Below are 19732 nucleotides of genomic sequence, written 5' to 3' on the forward strand. Positions count from 1 at the left end.
GGGACGTGCTGAGGCCTGGTTCACACCCTGCAGTGAATTCCCTCTGCTGCCGTCTAGTGTCTAATGACAATATTGACCTTTCCTATCTGTCGGGCTTGTCTTATTAAATCCCGAGGTCTTAAATGCTTTGCACACAGAGGATGACAGTTTGCCCACCCAAGCACGTGTTCATGTATAATTCATGGTGTATCGTGCTGCTTAGCAGATGAATATTTATCAGCTTTTTCATAAGAGGCAGGCTGGCATTTCCTTTTGTTGCTACCAAAATCCTATGCTGCAGCAAATGAAATTTGTGAGCAAATAAAAAAAAAAAGAAGAACAAGAAGCGAAAACTCCCCAGTCCATTCTGCTTGTAATTTTCCACTTTCCGAGGCCTCCAGAGTGTGTGTGTGGAGGTGGTTTCGGTCTGGCTACGAGAGAACTGCTGAGTCGTCCAGAATAGAAACGCTTCCATATGCTCCCCCCGCCCCCGCCGAAAACTCCCCCATGCCCCACTTCTGCACTGCCTTCAACAGCAGAGGAGCCCAAGCCCCTTTCGGTGGCTCCAGTCCAGATGCTCTGGATGGAGATCAAGACTGGGGGGTGGGGGCAACCAAGGATAAGGAACCCCGATGAAGCTTGGTCCACAGTGGCTGGTGGCACTGAGCCAGGCGATTTCGTGGTTTCCACAGTGGGATGCCCCCCAGGGAGGGGACAGCCCCGCGCCACACCAGCTGGGGTCTGAGGTCCCCTCCCTGGGGGTGGACGCAGGAGCGCCATGAGAAATGCCGCTGTGTCTGTGGGAGGAAGCCTGTGCCCTGGTCCCCGCTGCAGAGGAGAGCCAAGAAAGGGCTGAAGACTTGTGCCTCCGCTGCTGGCTCTTCTCGCCTTGCGACTCACTGACTGAGGACTCCAGGCTGGGAGGTCCGGTGCGCACGGGCGCACTCACTGGAGGGGAGTTCTCAACACAGCTGTGAATGCGCAGTCTGCGTGGCCTGGCTGCCACCTCTCTGGCCTTGGAAGACGGTGATGACGATGACAATGACAACCACAGCTCATACATGAGGAGCCCTTACTGTATGCCGGGCCCTGCATCAAGCACACCAGTTACACCACCACGCACAGTCCACCGGACACTCCACTGAGGTTGGTGTTATCATCATTCCCATTTTACAAATTAGGAAACTGAGGCAGAAAGATGGATTAACTCATATAAGTTCACACAGTCCCAGCTGGGAGTCAACTGCAGGGCTGTGTGACTTGAGCCCCTGCTTTCTTAACGACCCTCCATGCAATCAAGAAACTTGAGTTCAAGGGCAAAACCCACGAATGCTTGGCTGTGTGGCCTCAAGGCAATCAGTCACCTCCACGAGCCCACGTTTCAGCCTTCACAAAAGAGGCGCGACGGCTCATTTTGCAGGGCTGCTGTGAGGATGCACTAGGGCTTTGCAAACTGTCAAGAGCTCTGTCATCACTGATCAGCTGGCGGCTGTTCTCAACAGAAACATTTACTGGGGATTTTGCACTAGGAGTGAAGACTTCTGGCTCCAGAAGTTTATGTAGAGATGGAGAAAGGAGACATACAGGGGCAGTAACACAAGGTCAGGTACGTGTCTTCATTCATTCATCCGACAGGTGATTTGTTAAGCACTTGCTCTGAGCCCGAAAACACACAGTCCCCCCAAAAAATGTTATTTCAGACATGGCTAAGTGCTACACAGATGTTTAAACAAGAAGATGCGATGGAGAATAACACGAGCAAGATGTGAACAGCAAGATGACACTGGCCTGGCCAGGACTGGGGACAGGCGACAGCCCTCTGTGCAAAGGCCCTGAGGGGAGTGTTTGGGACCACAAGCCCTCTTTTCACAGACTCTCAGGGTGCAACTCCCTACGGGAATGATGACCTTCCGCCCTGCTGGGAGCCTCCTACCTGGGACCTACTCTTCCCGTGGTTCTAATTCTTTTTCTGCACTTCCTCAGGCAGAGTTTCAGAAGGACCATTCTGTGATGGCCAGTGTTGTAAGTGACACTGCAGGGGGCATGGTCTGGAGTAGGGGTGCGGGTCAAACGTCAGGCCATCCTCATCTCTGCCCCCAAGACCCAACTCTCAGATCCCAGCTGACCCAGCTGCCCCCAGGCTACCCGCTGCAGAGCAGAAGCATCGGCACCTCCACACCTCCACCCTACCCCACCGCCACCCCCAGGTCCATGTACCTTCCTCTCTTCCACTCCTTCGGGGGCTGATATGAGCTCCTTCACAAGCGCAGGGTCCAGCACCTGGAATCTTCGGCGGAACTGAGTGAGCCCCATGTGGTCAGCGTAGCCTGGGGTGTGGGGAGCAGGAGAAGAACAAAGAATCCGAATGAGACGCCCAGCCCAGGGGTCTACTACCAGCCTTGCTACTCACCTGCTGTGTGCACTCACTTCCTGGGGCCTCAGTTTCCCTGTTTGCTAATATAAGACACTGGGTTCCATCAGCATTTGCCAAATGCATTCCCCACAACACAGACCCTGTAAGAGGCTCCACTGAAGCCTGAAAAAGCTGCCCCATCCTCCACCTCTTGGAAGGTCATGATGTGTATCAACACCAAAGTCAAAGGCTCCAGAACCTCGGCAGGGACGATGCCTGATTAGCTTGACTTAACCCAGAGTTCTCCGAATATGCTGGACCATGGGAAAATGTTTTGATCTAAGTTTTTACCCCCTGACAGACTGCAGGTGGGAAACACTGCATCAGGCCATAGCTAAGGGTTCTTTTAAATCTATAGTAGGATGCACACAGCTGCACCCTGCTGTGTGGAAACTGAAAAGCTACTAAGAGAACGTGACATTCGAGCTGGCCTCTGAGGGGCTGTGAGAGTCTGCGAGAGGGTTTTGTGTGGAAGGAAGTCCAGGCAGAGCAGGAAACAGGTCTGTCCCAGTCGCGGTGACACCATTCACAGAGTGCTCACGTGTGTAAGACACTAGGATAACAGCATCCTTTTCGCAGAGACCCTGGGCCTGTGCTGCTCTCCCATCATACAGACGTGGACACTGAGGACCAGAGCAAGTCACGGGGCGCAGAGTGACATGGATCGTAACTCTCCCTGCGGGGAGACAAACCCAAACAAGATGATGTGATGGAGAATGACAGAAGCCAGGATCTGAATAGCAAGATGACTCTGGCCTGGCGAGGACTGGGGAGATAAATGTAGGCAGCAACAGTCACTAATCCAGCAGAGAGGAACCAACAGTGAGGTCACAGATGAGCAGGGACCAGGTGCCAAGGGACCTAAACTCACATTCCAGACCTCAAGGCTGACCACACAGAGACCTGGAGGCTGGGGGGTTATAGGGCTGCCATTGTGAGTCAGACATGGGTTCACATCTCCTATCTGCCCTGGTTAGCCCTCTGAGCAGTGACAGATGACTCTTGTTTCTGAGATTCAAGTTCTTCAGTTGTTCAATGAGAGTAATAACAACTTATTGACCAGAGACGTATTAATATGTCTTTGGTTACCCAACTGTTATTGACCAGAGTGTTTCAATATTCATTTACATAACAAATCGTCAGCCAGGGGCATTAGTTTCTGCAAAAATCCCCTGGTCAATAATGTGCTAAGACCTCTTGTCACACAGTCATGACAAGGATTAAATCCAATAATGATTACAGGAAAAGAAGCTAACGTGTTTTGAGCACTTGTCCATGTCCAGGCACTTTTCTTATTCCCTTATTAATTCACCATCCCACTCAACGGCTCTCTGAAACCTGAGCTGTTACAGGACAGGAAAGGGAAGCACAACCTAGGGGCCTGACAGTGTCAACCACGACCACGCACAGGCCAACTGGCTCCAGAGTCTGGGCTGTGCCCACCAGGCTGCCCCGTATGTAACATGTGATGAGCATTTACTGTCTGCCAGGCTCTGTGCTAAGCACTCTGTGAGAACACCACCACTGAGTGTGTGTAACCACACGGTGCCCCGAGCATCTGAAGTGCCCAGGAAATAGCCTATGCATACGTGCATCACGTGTGCCTGTGTCTACGCGTACAGGCACATCTCAGAGATACTGTGGGCTCGGTTCCAGACCACTGCAACAAATCAAATATCATAAAACTTTTTTGCTTTCTCAGTGCACATAAAAGTTAAATTTATACTATACTATAGTTTATTACGTGTGCAATAGCATTATATCTAAAAAACAATGTGCAGACCTTCATTTAAAAAATTTATTACTGAATAAAAAATACTAACCATCATCTCAGCCTTCATCAAGTTGTAAGTTTTTGTTGGTGGAGGGTTAGAAATACTGCAAGAATGACCAAATGTGACGCAGAGATGCAAAATGAGCAAATGTTGTTGGAAAAAGTGGCACCAACAGACTGGCATGAAACAGGGTTACCACACACCTTCAATTTATGAAAACAAACAAACAAACAAACAAACTGTGCTCTAAGCACAACAGAACAAGGCCTGCTTGTGTATCTGTTACACACACACACAGTCCAAATCGTAAATCTGTGACATCAATAACTATGTATGGATCTTTGTATGCAAGTAAATATTTCTCACATGGTGTGAGAGAGACACAAGTGACTCAGAGCAGAAAACAAGGAGGAAACGAACCAGGTCTCGGAAGCAGAAATTGGCAGGAGACTTCAACCCTTCACGGAGTTGGAAGCCCTTCCTGAGTTGGGCCCTGAGACGGCAGAGGGTGGACACACAGGGAGGAAGGGGACTTGCTGACCGAGCCTACGTGCAAGGGCTCTAACCCCCTGCCAGCCAGGCGCAATCGAGCGGCCTGGGCTATGACTGGCTCGCGCTTCCCTGTGACAGTGTCTGTCTTCCTATGCCTGCGGTTGTGCAGACAGGAGGGGAAATCAATGCGATGCTGGGGGAAGCGAGCGGTTCATGGTTGCTGCCGGCTGCTCCTGGCTCCTCTGCCCAGCACCTTGCGCCCAGGACTCAGTATGAGTGCCGTGGAAGGAGACAGGGCAGTGACCACAAGCTGGGGGGGGGGGGGCAGTGACCAAGGAAATATTAAACAAGTGGGGGCCCACCTAGACTCCCATAAGCCCCAGCTACCCCATCCCCTGACTTCGCCTGAGCTGTTCCTGTCAGGGAGGCAAATCCACAGGGTGGCCAATGGGGTCTCAGAGACAGAAAAGAATGGGAAAATTTCAGATCAAACTCAGCTCAGAAGAAGAGCTAACGGGGGGACCCTGGTGCACGCCTACTTTCTAAAATATGGGCCTAAAACTTCATTCCTTTGATGGAAACCCCTCCTCCCCCATCATGCCCATCACCTCCTCAGCTGGACCGGGGAAAGCCAGTCTTCCAAAGACGGGGTTAAGCCTCCCCGGTGGGTCCACCCCTCCTCTCCCACATCCACCCAGGTTCACTCACTGTGAACCTGGAAACCCAGGCTCTCCCACACCTCCCTGCCTCTGCACACAGTGCTCCTTCGACCAAGCTTTCCCTCTCCCCGCACCACCCAGAGGTGAGCAGTTGCTTTCTTCTAAGACTCAATGAAGATGTTACCTCCAATGGGCATGGTACCTCCCACATCCCTGCGTGACACATGCCCTGGTCACATCATACAATCATCACCTGTTTCCATATGGATCTCCCAAACCAGGCTGAGCATCGTGAAGGCCAAATATTAATGACTGAAAAAATTTCACCCTCAATTCCAAGGCAGATGCTCTTAAGATGTTTGTTGTTGAAAAGGAAGATGGGCAAGACACACTCCAAGCCTTCCAGGTCGTTGAAGTTGCTGAGTCGCTCAGCTGTGTCCAACTCTTTTGCCACCCCGTGGACTGTAGCCAACCAAGCTCCTCTGTCCATGGGATTCTCCAGGCAAGAATAGGATTCTCCAGGCAAGAATACTGGAGTGGATTGCCATACCCTCCCTCCAGGGGGTATCCTGACTCAGGGATTGAACTTCCATCTCCTGCATTGCAGGTGGATTTTTTTTTACCACTGAGCCACCAGGGAAGCCCTGCCTTCCAGGAGTGCACAACTAGTTCAGGAATGGTTAGACTTCAGGCTCAAAGAGCAAGTCCCAGGAGTTAGCGACAAGGTGCTTGCTCCCTGCTCGCCTCTCACCTGCTCTGTGCAGACGCAGCGCCTCCAGGATGTAGGATCCTGCGAGCTGCACCCTCAGTGCGGGGATGTCCAAGGGCAGGGACCTGCCTGCCTCAGGCTTGTCTCCACCAGGCTGTGGTGGAGTCGGAGACCCCTGGACGCCTCTGCTCTCCACTGCTGCGCTCGGCACCAGGCAATGGATGAAGTGTAACTGAGACCGTCTGATCACGCTGATCAATGCGTCCTAGGACCAAGAAGAGATGGGGTCAGGGCCAGAGTGAGACCGACAAGGGTCTGGACACTCCCCAAACATACATTCAGTCTGGTCTGGGCATCTCTGGAGGCCCCTATGTCCTACCACAAGGGCCTCTTATCCATGGCCTGATTTGTACTCATGAGAAATAAAGGGCCTCTATTATTATCCTTATTATCATAGATGGAAAAACTGGGACACAGAGAGGACAAACGAGTGGCCCCAAGCAGAGGGGGCCAGTCACCCAAGAAGAAAACTAGAGCCCAGAACCTTGGCTGGGGGCTTTTCCAGGATAAGATGCTACGAGTCGGCTCCTTAAGCCCTCCTTCCCGTGTCCCACCTTCCTAAGCTTAGCCTAATCTCTTGTTACTGGGTTACCATGTCCAGGTGGCATCTTCACACCAGGGTTGGGTCCAGCCGCCCTCTCTAGGGGAGCCTGGAGGTGGGCACACCGGCCTTTGAGAGGGGAGAGGGGAAGCGGGCAGAACAGGGCTGGCTGCAATGCTTGTCACCTTGGTCAGGAAGGTGACCTGTTTCCTGCCAACTTCCTGAAGCTGCTCAAATGAGACCAAGGAGCTGAGGCTTAGGCCTCAGACTGGGACGGGTCACTGTGCTGCCCTGAGCCTCAGCTTCTTCCTCGGTGGAGCGTGGGGGTTGGCTGCCTGTCCCTTCAGGCCTGCTGGAGAGCTCAGAGCTGGTGAGCCTGGATAACTCACCCTGGGGGCGGGTGGGGGGCCCCCACCCCGTGAGAACAGGGCCCCGCTCACCATCTGCAGCTTGATCTGGGAGCAGGGGGCTTTCCTCTTCACCGCAGCCAGGCTGCTGGCGAACGTCCTCCTCACTGCGCAGCTCCGCTGCTGGGCCTGCTGGGAGGTGCCCTCCAGGCCGGCCACGGCCCGGCACACGGGGGACAGCTTGGCCCGGGACTGGAACAGGGTCCTCAGCTCCTCCCTGGTAGGCAGGGTAGGCGGGGAGAGAGAAGGGCTTCAGGGGTTTGGGGGCGAGCAAAGGGGACCCCCTTGGCTCTGGACATCTGCTTCCTGAAACCATGTCCTAGCTGCCAAGTCTGTTCATAGTCCCTTCTCCCAGATGATCCTTTGTTCAGGGACAAATGCCAGCATCTTCCTCCATGCCTCTCTCCCTCTCCTAACCTCAGAGCATCTTCCTTCTATTGGATGTTCCCATCACTCACACACCTGCAGGAACTCTGCGCAGCCAGCACTTTCTTAGAGGGTAAAATCACCTCGGTTATCTCTAGAACTGGTCTGAGCACAGCAGGTGCTTAGTCTGTCCAACAGACAGTTTGAGCACCAAGGAGACCCTACCGAGCCCCAGGATGAAGCTGGGACCCAGGGAAGGCCTCAGGCTCTCTGGCTGCCCTGGCCTCTCCCCTCCACTAGAAGCCTGTGGGTGACTCCCCTGCAAATTCAGGCCCCACCCAGACCAGCCCTCAAGACCCTTATCCATCCCCACTCTGGGCCCAACTGACTACACAGCCATTAAGAAAATGAGTCTTGCCAGATGCACGGAGGTTGCTAAAAGCAGTTCCATGCCTTGCGGAGCTCGCAGACTGACAATGGTGCAAAGATGCTCATGTTGCAACAGAAGTCTGGGGAGACAGCCTGGAGAGCCCCCTGGAGGCAGGAGCCCTGAGAAGGCAGGCTGTGGGCACCCTGCCTGGTACAGGGAGAGGAGGTAGTGCCCACAGCCCTGACCCTGCATGAGGATGGCCCCATCAGTGGCGCTGGGAGACCCGACCTCTGGTCTGCAGTATGCAGTGTGGCCTGGGGCAGTCACGGGTCCTCTCTGGACCCCCCGATACACGGCACAAAGGTTCAGTGAGCATGAGCACCTCCCGGGAACCCCCCCAGCATCCCTGAGAGACTAGAGGGGCTCAGGAATCACAGTGCTACACAAGCAGTCCTGGTGAATCGGGATCCTGACTGCAGAACCACGGGCTAAGAAGAAGCGCTGTCTGCCCTCAAACTCACCAACCTGTGGCTCTCAAGCCTGGAAGACACCCTGCTGGGATTTACTGCCGCACTCCTACTTGTGAGCACACGCTGCTCCTTGTCCCAGAAGGTTCCACACTCACCAGGCCACCTGGCTAACCAAGGTGTGCCTGCCCTTCCCCAACTCTACACCTCTCACTCAGCTTGAGGGTTTCTGAGCAGCAGGGGGATTTATAAGGAGGCCACAAGATGTGTGTTGAGGGGTAACCATGAACCAGGTTCCTCAACAAGCCATCCACTCTGTTATGTCACCAAAGCCTTACATCACACTTGTAAGCTTGGCAGCATCATTCCCACTTCTCAGACTGTGAAACTGAGGCTCGGGTCATGCAGCTTGAAAAAGGCAAAAGCAGAACCTGAGCATCTGCCTGACTCCAGAGCTGTACAATGTGGCCTCACCCAAAAACCCTGAGGTTGCAGAGAAGGAAAGGGGCTGCCCACAGTCACCCAGGGGGCACAGGGCTGGGCTGGGCCTGGACTCAGGTCCCCCGGCTCCCCCTACAGCACTCTATGTGCTTGTTAACTCTCCTTCTGCCCCATCCTCTGACTATCTCTCTCTCTGGGAGCTGTTTCCCTGAGCCCCCACTAGATTTTTCCAATCAACGCTGACTATCCGGCTCTGAGAACGCCTTCCAAGGATCACTTAGACCCAAATTGTATTCTGACTCTGCTACTCTTTTGTTATGTGGTCAAAGGTGAACCACTTCGCCTCCTGGGGCCTCAGTTTTCTCATTTATAAAATGGGGCTAGGGATACAGTTGTTGTAAGGATTAAAAAGACCCTTATAGGAACTTCCCTGGTGACCCAGTGGCTAAAAGACTCATTGCTCCCTATGCAGGAGGCCTGGGTTCGATCCCTAGTCAGGGAATGAGATCTGCATGCTGCAACTAAAGACACAGCACAGTCAGATAAATAAGTAAATAAATATATATATGTTTAAAGACCCTTATAAAGTTCTTCCTCTGATGCCAAGCGCACAGCAGGGAGTTAGTAACCGTGGTCTCAGCTTCACACGCGCACGCACACACACACACACTCCCCCAACAAGCATTTTCCAATAGCTCTCTGAATTCAAGGCAGCCCTCTGCCAGCACATCTGAGCAGAGCAGTTAAGAAATGCAGTCAGCTTTTTTCAGGCTGCAAAAAGTTATCACTTTGGTTTTATGATCCCCTAGTTGGAGGATGTCCATAAAAGTCCTCCCAGTCACATCATCTCCCAGATACTTAATGAATAAGAAGTCACAGCTTCCTAGCTTTTGTTCCACCTCCCCAGACGGCCAGCTTTCCTCCTTGGCTGGACTCAGGCCAGTCCCAGGAGATGCTGAATCGCTCCTGTTCGAGTTACAGGTCTTTGTGTCATTAGGGAAGGGTCCCCGTACCAGCCCTCCATCACTGACTGGGCTGCTATGACTGCACAGCCCCAGCACCTCGAACGCCCCCCACGCGTCCCCAGCCCTGGCTGGGCTCACCTGTTCGAATGCTGTAGGACCTGGGGGGCGTCCAGGGCTGAAAGGTTGGGTTTGGCCCTGTGGAGCCAGCCCGTGAGGTCATAGCGCACAGGGTCGTGTCCCAGCTGGTGGGCGATCTCGCACTGGAGGGGCTGCTCACAGGTCCGGAGGGCAGAGGCTCCTGAAAGCAGACACAGGGCATGAGCGCCCGGCCTGGCGGGGACACTCTGCCATCGCGCGGCGTCTTTGAGAACACGCTTTTCCCATTCTGATGTGACTCAAGCCTTCAGTTCTGGGCACTGCGTTTCCCCTGCTCTGTGCACTTACACGCACAGCTTCCAGCCCACATTCCATTCCTCCTGCTTCCTCTGTCCATCTTTCTGATGTGGACTGTTTTTAACGTCTGTATTGAATTTGTTACAATACTGTTTCTGTTTTACATTTTGATTTTTCGGCTTCGAGGCAGGATGTTAGTTCCCCGAACAGACATCTAACCCACGTCCCCTACATTGGAAGGTGAAGTCTTAACCACTGGACCACCAGGAAAGCCCCTCCTCCTTGCTTTCTTAAATCGAAGATACCTGCGTTCCCCAATTACCATTAGCACGTACCATCTTTGTGATTTTAGCCAGAACCATGAATCACATGGACCGTTTTTTAATGTTTTCTTTCAATCGACTCAGTTTTACAGGTAAAGTCCATTCGTAAAGAAGCATTATACTGCAGGTTTGGTGTGCCAGCTATATTTACTTTCTAATATTCATGGAAATAAATACACAATTATTAAATATTTTGAAAATATGTGTAGGTACCACTTAAAATTGTCTGGAATACCAGTTGCCAAACAAACGCACAGCAAATTCTTGGGAGATGCTGGTGGACACCTGGTTCCAAGGGACAGAGTGGGAGAAACAAAGGGGCTTGGAGTTAGAGAGGACCTGGGTTCAAATCCTGGCCTGACAATTTTTTTATAGTGGGACAGGGGCCAAACCACCTAAACCTCTGAGCTTCGGTCTCTTCCTTTGCCCAGGGTGTACCTTAAGTGAGAGGCAACAGCCAGCGAGCCCCACGTATTCTGCTTGAGTGAACGTTCTCATTAACTCAGAGCTAATCGGAAAGCCCCAGAGGCAAAAAATAATTTTTTAATACCAAAATGTCTGAGTTAATGTGTCTATCAGTCAGTCCAGGACAAGAATTGCTGCCCTGGGACCTGAGAGGCTTCCCGTGTCTTCAGGCCTCACAGAGAGAGGAAAAGGCCTTCGAGTCCTGCCCCCACCACACCCTACAGGATACCTCTGCTTCTGGCCCTGCTTTCTGTGTCTTTAGGCTAAAAGTCAGGATCCAGGAAACACTCCATTTGAGAACTCTGGTTCACCCGATTCTGCATCAGAGCAGAGCAGGGGATGGGTAGGGAGGAGGCAGTGGCAGGGGTCCACAGGGCCCTGCTCTGGCCCAGGCCCTGGGGAGACGGCAGAGCACAAGACGAATATCCTCTGACCTGGGGGGTTGGGGCGCATATAGGGAGGTCATCAGGCTGATGAGAAGCAAGCCAAGAGAACAGGTCGCCAAACATCCCAGAACCCAGAAGGGGCCCTGAAGGAGACGAGGAGGGCATCAGGAAGGAAGTAGTGTGGCTATAGAGAGGACAGGGTCAGGGAGGCCTCCGTGGAGGAGCGCCAAGCAGGGAGCCAAAGGAGGAGGACTACAAACGCTTCTGGGTGCACCCGAGCCCCTCTGTCCTCACCCCAGGCCCGGGGGTGTCACCATCTTACAGGCGAGGAAGGAGGTGACTGCCTACAATGCACACACATTGCAGCTAACTAGTGGAGCATGGGTCCAACCCAGCACGCTTGGGTCCAGTGCATGGGCAGGCTTCTAACAGCTCTGTCTCTTGGCTTTCTGTGGGTCTGGGTGAGTTTCCTCCTCTACAGTCCCCCAGGAAGAAAATAACCGTTCCAGAACCCTGGAGACATTTCCTGAAGACAGGGCCCACAGGGTACTCCCCAGAGGTGGGGTGTGGTGGTGCCCACACTGTCCGGCTCAGACTAAGGGCCCCACAAATAGCAGTTCTGACTGCCCCTCCTGATGGCAGAGGCCAGTACCTCAGAAAACAGAGGTGACCTTCTGGAACAGAGGACCATGGGCAGCATCACACCAAGCACTATGACCCCCACCTCCAGGGTGAGGGCAGTCCAGGGTCGTGTATATTTCATGACTGTGTCAGTAGAAAGAAGGATTGATATTAGTAATACATAAATACATTACATTGGTTTGCTACAGCTGCCATAACAAAGCATTACAGACTATGTGGCTGGAAGCCCAAGGTCAAGGTGTTGGCAGGGTTGGTTTCACTGAGGCCTCTCTCCTTGGCTTGCAGATGGATACCTTTACTCTGTGTCTTTCTTGGTGAATGTCTGTGTCCTAATCTCTCGTCTGAAGGACCAGTCATATTAAATTAGGACCCACCACAGTGACCTCCTGAGAAATCTGTATGCACGTCAAGAAGTAACAGTCAGAACTGGACATGGACAATAGACTGGTTCAAAGTTGGGAAAGGAGTATGTCAAGGCTGTGTATTGTCACCCTGCTTATTTAACTTAAATGCAGAGTATATCATGAGAAATGCTGGGCTGGATGAAGCACAAGCTGGAATCAAGATTGCCAGTAGAAATATCAATAACCTCAGATATGCAGATGACACCACCCTTATGGCAGAAAGTAAAGAACGAAAGAACCTCTTGATGAAAGTGAAAGAGGAGAGTGAAAAAGTTGGCTTAAAACTCAATATTCAGAAGACAAAGATCATGGCATCCAGTCCCATCACTTCATGGGAAATAGATGGGGAAACAGGGAACAGTGAGAGACTTTATATTTTTGGGCTCCAAAATCACTGCAGATGGTGACTACAGCCATGAAATTAAAAGACGCTTACTCCTTGAAGAACAGCTATGACCAACCTAGACAGCATATTAAAAAGCAGAGACATTACTTTACCAACAAAGGTCCGTCTAGTCAAAGCTGTGGTTTTTTCAGTGGTCATGTATGGATGTGAGAGTTGGACTATAAAGAAAGTTGAGCGCCAAAGAATTGATACTTTTGAACTGTGGTGTTGGAGAAGACTCTTGAGAGTCCCTTGGACTGCAAGGAGATCCAACCAGTCCATCCTAAAGGAAATCAGTCCTGGATATTCATAGGAAGGACTGATGCTAAAGCTGAAATTCCAATACTCTGGCTACCTGATAGAAAGAACCAACTCATTGGAAAAGACCCTGACGTTGAGAAAGATTGAAGGCGGGAGAAGGGGCCGACAGAGGATGAGATGGTTGGATGGCATCACTGACGCTATGGGCCTGAGTTTGAGTGAGCTCCAGGAGTTGGTGATGGACAGGGAAGCCTGGCGTGCTGCAGTCCACGGGTACGCAAAGAGTCAGACACAACTGAGTGACTGAACTAAACAGTGACCTTAGTTAAACTTACTTTAACTCTTTAAAGACCCTGTATCTATAGAAAGTCCCATTCTTGGGTGCTAGGGGTTAGAAATTCAACATATCAATTTTTGAGGAGGGGGAATACAGTTCAGTCCACAATATATACTTAAAACATGTGTTTGCCTTAAAGTCCATTTTTTTCTTCTACTTTTAACAGAAATTAAAAGATTGTTGTGGACCCCTAAGAGTACTGTGGGCCCCAGGCACAGCCTCTCCTGGGCCCAGGCAAGTCACCACAGAGCCAAGCTCTCGGGAGCCATGTGGGTACTAATGCTCTGGGTGTGGTCCCAGGAGAGCAGCTGGATCCATCAGGTGCAGAAGCGCTCCACATGTGTCCCGGACAGAGGCTCCAGCCCAGCGGCACTGAGCGCTATCCACATCTTTCTCCAGCTCCTCCCCCAATTTCTCATAAGCCACTCCAGTCAGAAGGTCACCCCAAATACTCCCATTGGAGCTGCACTTTTCTCAGTGGCCAGGGACCTCCACGAAGCCCAGTCACGGCCATTCTTCAGCCACGCCTCACTCAAACTTTCAAGTAGCATTTAACTCGGTTGGTCTGTCCCTCCTTCTGAGGCTTCCAGGATGCCACACCCTCTCATCCCCACTCCGACATCCCGGGCCACTCCTCCCCAGCTACCTTTGCTGGACACAAGCCTTGTCCCTGGAATGTCCCAGGGCCGAATCCCTGGCCATCTTCACTGCCAACCTTCATTCCTTTAGTGATCCAAACTGAAACTGTGGTCCTCCATGTCTTCTTACAGATACTGGCTTTTTTCTTTATCATCCATCTCCTCTGCTGGAACGTCAGCCCCTCGGTGGACAGTTTTGTTTTGTTCACAGATGTATTTCTCAGCCTACATTTCAGGTGCTCCAGAAGTATTTGTTGAAGGAACCAGTGCACAAATAAGCCCACAATCTGACTGCCATGCCAGGTGGGACCTGGAAGACTCCGCAGTGCACTGTCTTCTTACAGGCCTGGGGGCGTCCTGGTGGAAGGGGGCTTACTCGAGGCTGAGGCAGACATGGCTTGTGCTGAATCTGCCTTCTGACATGCACCGTCTGGGTGATCACAGACAAGCATTCTCTACCAGCCTCTCTCTGGAGCTCACTTTCCTCATTCTGGGGACAGGGCCGGGGGGTAAGAATACGGACCTCTAAATACGGGACAGAATTTGACCAGACACTCTACACAAAGCCCTGAGCTCGGCCCCTGCATGGAGTGCACACAGCACTCATCCAACCCCTGGAAAGACGGGGATGGTATTCTTCGTTGTATCACAGCCTCAGACTCGTCAGTAACAACTGGCAGCTGATGACCAAGCTCTGCGGGTACATCCCCTCACCCCACCAAGGCAGTAGAAATTCTGGAGAGAAGGCAGCCAGGGCAAGCTCCATCTCCGTTGTTCAAAATGCTGTGAGATTGGTTTGGCGCCACATTGGTGAAACTACAAATAGATGGACTTGAACTTAAAGCTGATGGATGCCAAACCCCATGGTCTCTGAACTCAGTTTCAGCTCCAAGTGTCCACTCCCTTGCACTTCTCCTCTCACCAATCCAGCCCAGCAGCCAGTGCTCAGCAACTCTGGAGTCTGCCCACCTCCCCAGGGAGGCGGCTCCTCTCACCTCCCAGCTGCCTTCCTCTCATGTCTCCACAATGCAGTCTGGGGAACCTTCTAGAACCCGAATCTGACCATAGCTCCCACTGCCTAGAATCCCACATGGCTTCTCATTGCTCTTGGGTTAAAACCAATGTTTTCTGTGAGGCCTGCCAGGGCTGGAGGTCTGAGCCCATATGACATTTCCCTGTTTGTCCTGCACCACACCCCTAGCTCTCCGTCAGATTTACCTGCAGGCCTCTCCCGAGAGGCCCTGGCTGCGGGAGAAATGAGGTCCGCCTGACACCCACCACCAACCCCCAGTCTGCCATCTCAGGCTCAGGAGACCCACATGTACTTATGTGTCAGCTTGTCATCTCCCACCCCTCCCTCTCCCCAGCAAGAACAGGGGTCCAATCAGGCTGTTCGCCTCCGTGTAGATTAGAGCCCACTCAGAACACATGATGAATACATGAATGGATGAGCACATGAATGAATGAAGGCGCACACCCAGGCGGGTGCACAGCCCCCCGAGTGCAGGCCTTGTCAGGGCTTCGAGGAGACAGAGTCCACCTCCCACCGGGAGAGGTGATGAGGAGGAGAGGAGCCCCCCCCGCCACCCCGCTCCCTCCCTCACCTTCAGCTCCAGCTCCTTTCTTCTCAGAGGCGGCACAGAGGCGCTCGAGCACCATGCTGTCCTGGGAGCCCTCCACCCGGACCTCCTCGTCCAGGATCCAGAAAAGGCCCCTGGCATCCTCAGCACCTCCTCCGGCTGGCAGGCGCACCTGGAGGGAGACCCAGGATACACTGAGGAGCCCCCCGAGAGAGACTTCTCATCTCACCTAGGGAGTCGGGGGTCTGTGGCCCAGGCATCATGACTCAGACGTGCTGCTCTCAATCCATGCTCCGCTCACCCCCAGACTCTCAGTGGAGAAGCCACAGGACTACCAATCTATTGGTTACAAGGGTCTGGATCCTGCCTCTGTCTTCATCTCCTGGATGACCCCGGGCAACTTACTGCCCCTCTCTGAGGCTCATCTTCCCTTCTGCAAAATGGAGACTGACAACACTGTCCTCCAAGGTGAGGATTTAGCCAGAGTGAGCCCTCTGTACACCACACATCCCTGGCTCCACGTGGGCAGCTGGTCTCCTCGTGCGCAGCCTAACATGAAAGGATGAATCCCATCCCCATCACGTCCTCTTAGAAGTCTTTGTATTTTTTATAGTAAAATCTTGAGAGGAAAAAGGCACCAAGAACATCTTAGAGAAAGTGAACTTGCCTCAACCACACAGATGTGAAATTTTAAATCCAGCGCCAGCATCAGAGACCCTCCAGGCAACCCCTGCATCTCCACACGTGGGAAACGGGGAGAGGCCTGGGGATCTGCAGGGCTTATCCGAGGGTCCCCAGTGAGCTAATGCGTCCAAACATGGTGTCAAACAGTTAAAGAGGAAATGTGCTGTGTATGATGGCCAACGGTCCCAGTGTGCCCAGGGTCAGGGGCTTCCCAGGACATGAGGGTTTCAATGCCAAGGTCAGCAACGTCCCTGGTAAACCAGGACAGTTGCTTACTCTGACACAGGAATATCAGTCCACACCCCACTGAGAGGGGTACAGCGAGGGGGAGGGACACGTCCAGGGTCACATGGAGAGACCCAGGGCACAAGTGTACCTGCCCCTGGGATCCTGGGTTTTCACCATGGCCTCTCTTGCTGGAGCTGAAATCTACAGCCAGCCCCTCCCAGCTGTTCCAGCCACTGCCCAGGAGTCCTGGGGACACCAGGATCTTTTCCTCCTCACACTGTCTGGGTGGTCCCTCAGGCTCTCCCCTCCCAGAAAGGGAGGAAGTAGGACAGGGACAGGGACCCAGCTCGAGAGGCACCAGGGAGCAGCAGAAGCTGCCGTGAAGGGCGGGCAGGGCTCATAGTCAAGAGTGCTTTGCAGGACAAGGTGCAGCCCGCTGCGAGCTGAAAGAAGCCAGGGAACCAGGAAAAGGTGTCCAAGTGCAGGAGAAACGTGACCAGCAGGACACCTACTGGGCGTCACCCACCCTGTGGGGCTGTTTGTCCCAGATCTCACGGGTGTTCAGGACAACCCAGTTGTACTACCTGTTGTTCCCATGTGGGTGATGAGAAAGCCGAGGTTCAGAGAGGAGAAGTGACGCGCCCAAGGTCACCAAGATCAGCTTGGAGCCCGGCAAGTTCCATGGCCTGAGCCCTTTCTTTTACAGCAGGTTGGGGAGAGTTGGGGGGTGGGGCAATGAGGGAGGCCAAATTCCAGTATGATGGTCATGGACTGCTGAGAGAGGACTGAGCAGAGCGGCAGATCAGGGGTCAGCACAGTGGGTTCTGGGGGCAGGGAGAGGGAGCCAAAGACTCAGGGATCCCCAAACTAAAGTCTGTCTGCCTCCAGGGAGCTCAGGGGCCTGCATCCAGCATCACCCCCATTGTCCATCCCCAGGGGCCCCTGACTGTCCCGGTCTCTGCTGGGTGCAGCATCTTCGTCTGAACACCTGACCTTGCCAGGTGACAGTGCCTGGAGGTTACCGGGTACCAGCCCTGGAGTGCCCCGGCTCCGTCCACAGACTGCAGGCATGACTGCATTCTAAGACGCCGACTCAGACTCTGAAACTGATGGTATTGAAATGCTGGTTGTCTAGGCCACACCCTCTGACCAATCAACACAGAATCTGGGAGGGGGTCCCCAGGGTCAGTGTTCTGAACAATCCATGGGTCATTTGAGGTGCGAACAGAGCTGTGATCTAGTAGCTCAAAGTCTCCAATCCACCAGTATTTCGATAAAAAGCCCAAGAGGCACCTGAGAGCCGTGGTTCACGGGGCCCTGTGTTACCTGCGAGGGGGTCTGATCCACCACGGCCACCGAGGTCCCTGGGGATGACTCCGGGAGGTCAAACTGCACAGGAACATCTTCCTAGAAAGTCACACAAGTTCAGCATGAGTTCCTTCCGCAAGCTGAGGGGGAAGAAACGTCTGGAGGAGGCTGAAGAGAAGTGAGGGCTTTAATCTCACACCTTGGCCCTTTTACTGTTATTTTTCATCGTGGTACTATACACATGACATGAAATTTACCACTTAAACTATTTATTTGTTTGGTGGCACAGGGTCTTGGTTGCAGCGTGTGGGCTCTAGTTTCCCTGCCCTGCCCTGTGCTGTGCTCAGTCGTGTCTGACTCTTTGTGACCCCAGGGACTGTAGCCTGCCAGGCTCCTCTGTGCATGGGGATTCTCCAGGCAAGAGTACTGGGGTGGGTTACCATGGCCTCCTCCAGGGGATCTTCCCAAACCAGGGATTGAACCCAGGTCCTCCGCACTGCAGGCGCATTCTTTACCGTCTGAGCCACCAGGGAAGCCCCAAGTCCCTGACCAGGGACCAAACCTGGGCCCCCACATTGGGAGCGTGGCACCTTAGCCTCTGGACCCCCAGGGAAGTCTGCATTTAGATCACCTTTAAGGGCACAGTTCACCAGCATAAAGCACGTTCACATCGTTGTGCAACCTTCACCACCACCCAGCTCCAAACTTTTCATCTTGCAAAACTGAAACCCGGCATCCAGTGAACACGAGCTCCCTGCTTCCTCTCCCCATTTCTGTCTCTATGAATGTGACCACTCTAAGCATACCACATGAGCAGAATCACACAGGATTTGTCCTTCCGTGACTGACTTGCAGCAGTATAGTGCTGACTTGCTGACTTGCTTAGTATAGTGTTCTCAAGGCTCATCCAGTCACAGCATGTGTCAGAATTTCCTTCCTTTTTATAGTTGAATGACAGCCCCTTGTATGAAAACATCACATTTGTTTATCCATTCATTCACTGATGGACACTTGCGATGCTTCCACCTGTTGGCTATTACCAGTAATGCTGTCATGAACATGGGTGTACAAATCTCTCTTTGAGACCTTGCTTGGAATCCTTTAGGGTAGATACCCAGAAGTGGAATTTCTGGATCAAATGGTGGTTCTATTTTTAATTTTCTGAGAAAACACCATACTGTTTTCCACGGCAGCTGCACCACTTTTTATTCCCAGCAGTCCACATGGGTTCCAGCTCCTCTACATCCTCCCCAGCAGTTCTTACTTTTTGTTTATTTTTCCATTTAGTGGGTGTGAAATGGTATCTCAGTGGGCTTTTGATTTGCATTTCCCTAAACTAGTGATGCTGAACATCTTTTCAAGTGTTTATTGGCCATTTGCTCATCTATTTTGGAGAAACAGCTATTCAATTCCTTTGCCTGTTTAACCATTTTCTTATTTATCTTTGGTTGTGCCGTCTTTGTTGCTGCGTGGACTCTTCTCAGATGTGGCAAGCAGGGGCTACTCTCTAGTCGTGCAGGCTTCTCACTGCAGTGGCTTCTGTTGCAGAGCATGGGCTCTAGGGTGTGCCTGTTTCAACAGTTGCACCTTCCAGGCTCTAGAGCACAGGCTCAGTAGATGTGGTGCGTGGGCTTAGCTGCTCCAAGACATGTGGGATCTTCCTAGACCAGGGATTGAACCCATGCCTCCTACATTGGCAGGTGGATTCTTTACCATTGAGCCACCAGAGAAGCCCTTTGCCCATGTTTAATCAGGTTCTTTGTCTTTATCCTTTTAGCCTTGGTACGAGAAGAAAGGATACAGACCAGGATCCCAAGAGCATCCTAATATTGTCCATCCTGCAGGGTTGTCAGCAATCATGGTGAGGTTATCAGGAACTGACGACTCAGTGCAGACCCTTCTAATATTTACTGAGCACCCAATAAGTGCTGGGCTGAGTGCTACAGAGAGCAAACAAACTCTGGAAAACAACAGCCAGCATACAAAAGTAATCAGAAATGTCCAGACCACGCAATGTTCAAAGATATTCATCACGGTGTTTTTTCTAACAGCAT

General features: G+C 52.4%; 1 protein-coding gene across 10 annotated transcripts in view; it reads right to left on the reverse strand.

The window, feature by feature from the left end:
- MYO18B (myosin XVIIIB) overlaps positions 1-19732 on the reverse strand; it is a 229256-nt gene that overhangs the window by 144708 nt on the left and 64816 nt on the right. For all 10 annotated transcript variants that reach the window (XM_044930013.2, XM_025267427.3, XM_044930011.2 and 7 more), the window contains 6 exons: positions 17697-17777; positions 15483-15630; positions 9783-9942; positions 7069-7252; positions 6070-6292; positions 2197-2306 (listed from right to left, as the gene is read on the reverse strand). In XM_044930013.2, the coding sequence (XP_044785948.2) occupies positions 2197-2306; positions 6070-6292; positions 7069-7252; positions 9783-9942; positions 15483-15630; positions 17697-17777 (906 nt within the window). The remainder of the gene's footprint in view (positions 1-2196; positions 2307-6069; positions 6293-7068; positions 7253-9782; positions 9943-15482; positions 15631-17696; positions 17778-19732) is intronic.

This window comes from Bubalus bubalis, chromosome 17 (assembly GCF_019923935.1).
Source record: "Bubalus bubalis isolate 160015118507 breed Murrah chromosome 17, NDDB_SH_1, whole genome shotgun sequence".
NCBI lineage: Eukaryota > Metazoa > Chordata > Mammalia > Artiodactyla > Bovidae > Bubalus > Bubalus bubalis.